We start from the raw sequence: 2182 nt of genomic DNA, 5'->3' as shown, positions 1-2182 counted from the left end.
ATTCAATTTCATTTCACATTTTTTAGCAAATGAAACTTCAGTTATGTAAATAGTTTAGGAGATATGGTTCGGTTAAGTGAATCATACCTAACCCTATGTAAACGCACATCTACATATATATGAAGTCCTTCACATGCAAATGCTTTGGTGGGAGAGAGAGAGAGACATGGTTTGATTAAGTGAATCATACCTAGCCCTATGTATACGCACATCTACATATATATATATATATATATATATATATATATATATATGAAGTTCTTCACATGCAAATGCTTTGGTGAGAGAGAGAGGGAGGGAGAGAGAGAGAGAGATCAGTTAAGTGAATCATACCTAGCCCTATGTATACGCACATCTACATATATATATTTGAAGTCCTTCACATGCAAATGCTTTGGTGAGAGAGAGAGGGAGGGAGAGAGAGAGAGAGATCAGTTAAGTGAATCATACCTAGCCCTATGTATGCACACATCTACATATATATGAAGTCCTTCATATGCAAATGCTTTGGTGTGTGTGTGTGTGTGTGTGTGTGTGTGTGAGAGAGAGAGAGAGATAGAGAGAGAGAGAGAGAGAGAGAGATGGTTCGGTTAAGTGAATCATTCCTAGCCCTATGTATACGCACATCTACATATATATGAAGTCCTTCACATGCAAATACTTTGGAGAGAGAGAGAGAGAGAGAGAATTAAAAGAGATTTAGCTACTACGATAGAAGAGGCAAATAGAAGCTTCTTAGCTCAACAAGCTAAGTGTCACTACCTTAAGAACAGTGACAGAAGTACAAGGTTCTTCCACTCCTTGATGAGAAGGCACACTATCAAAAACCATATTGCTGCAATTACTAAGGATGATGGGGAGAGTACCAGATCCCAACAGCAGGTGGCAGAGGAGTTTTTGACCTTCTACAAGAAATTATTGGGGTCTGAAGAGGTGTGCAGACTTGTTAACACCTTGGTAATTGATTGTGGTCCAATTTTAGTTAAGGAACAAGCTAAGGTGATGGTGGAGGAAGTCTCTGACAAGGAAATCAAGGATTCCCTATTCAGTACTGGGGAAGATAGATCTCCAGGTCCGGATGGATTCACCTCTGGTTTCTTTAAAGGGGCTTGGAACATAATTGGGAAGGAGTTTACTTTGGCAATTTAAGAATTTTTTGTTCATGGGAAGCTCCTCAAACTGATCAACAGAATTGCTATTTGTCCCATTGCTAAGTCATAGCATGCAAACACATTTCAAGATTATAGACCCATCTCATGTTGTAATGTTCTGTATAAGGTAAATGCTAAGATCTTGGCCAATAGGATCAAGCCATGGCTAGAGGTTTTGGTGAACAAAGCACAGTCTGCCTTTATTGGGCATAGATGTATGATTGAGAACATATACTTGGTGCAGGAACTAGTTAGGAAGTATGCTAGGAAGAGGGTTTCTCCTAGATGCATGCTCAAGATTGACCTAAAAAAGGCTTATGACTCTATTTCCCGAGATTTTCTAAGGAGTATGTTGGAGCTCCTGAAGTTTCCTAAGGCCATGAAGGGGTGGATGATGCAATGTGTAGGCACTACTTCCTATTCTCTGTCTATAAATAGAGGTATGTATGGATTGTTTGAAGGTAAGAAGGGTCTCAAAAACAAGGTGACCCCTTATCCTATTCTGTTTGTGATTTGCATGGATTATTTGTCGAGATTGTTGAAGTCTCTGGAAAGCAGTCTTGAAATCATATTTCACCCAAAATGTGCATACCTTAAGATCACTTACCTGGCCTTTGCAGATGACTTGACATTGTTTGCAAAAGGTGATTATTCTTCAATTAAGAAGGTCATGGAATGCTTGGATCTGTTCTATGAATGCTCAAGGCTGAGAGCTAGTGTGTTGAAATATAACCTATACTATGCAGGTTTAAATGACAATGCTTTAGATGAAATTGAGAGTTTAACTGGGTTTCCTAGAGGGGAGTTTCATTTTTAGATATCTAGGAATCCCTTTGACTTCCACGAGACTTAACACAATGCATTTCTCCTCTTTTATCAACATAATAGGTAACCAGATTGGCTTACGGCCAGCACACTCTTTATCTTATGTAGGAAAATTGGAGCTCATTAACTTAGTGATGCAGGGGGTGGAATTTTTTTGGCTCTCAATTTTCTCCATCCCCAGTGCGGTTGTGGTTTATGTGGTAAAA

The 2182-nt window shown here is 39.1% G+C and overlaps 1 protein-coding gene across 1 annotated transcript; it reads left to right on the top strand.

Annotated features, from left to right (window-relative positions):
• The first annotated feature begins 804 nt into the window (after positions 1–804).
• Positions 805–1968, top strand: LOC131148287 (uncharacterized). Its single transcript, XM_058098007.1, has 2 exons — positions 805–1140; positions 1279–1968. Exons 1-2 carry the CDS (start codon positions 805–807, stop codon positions 1966–1968), a joined length of 1026 nt encoding a protein of 341 aa, XP_057953990.1.
• The last annotated feature ends 214 nt before the right edge of the window (positions 1969–2182 follow it).

The sequence above is a fragment of the Malania oleifera genome, chromosome 2 (genome assembly GCF_029873635.1).
Source record: "Malania oleifera isolate guangnan ecotype guangnan chromosome 2, ASM2987363v1, whole genome shotgun sequence".
Taxonomy (NCBI): Eukaryota; Viridiplantae; Streptophyta; class Magnoliopsida; order Santalales; family Ximeniaceae; genus Malania; species Malania oleifera.
This window is presented reverse-complemented; position numbering and strand designations above follow the sequence as displayed.

What these genes read in the sequence shown, in the direction of transcription:
- LOC131148287 (XM_058098007.1), top strand. Translation starts at nt 805, where the DNA reads ATGAGAAGGCACACTATCAAAAACCATATTGCTGCAATTACTAAGGAT. An exon ending in TTGGGAAGGAGTTTACTTTG is followed by an intron (nt 1,141 to 1,278) that starts GCAATTTAAGAA and finishes GTTCTGTATAAG; the next exon opens with GTAAATGCTAAGATCTTGGC.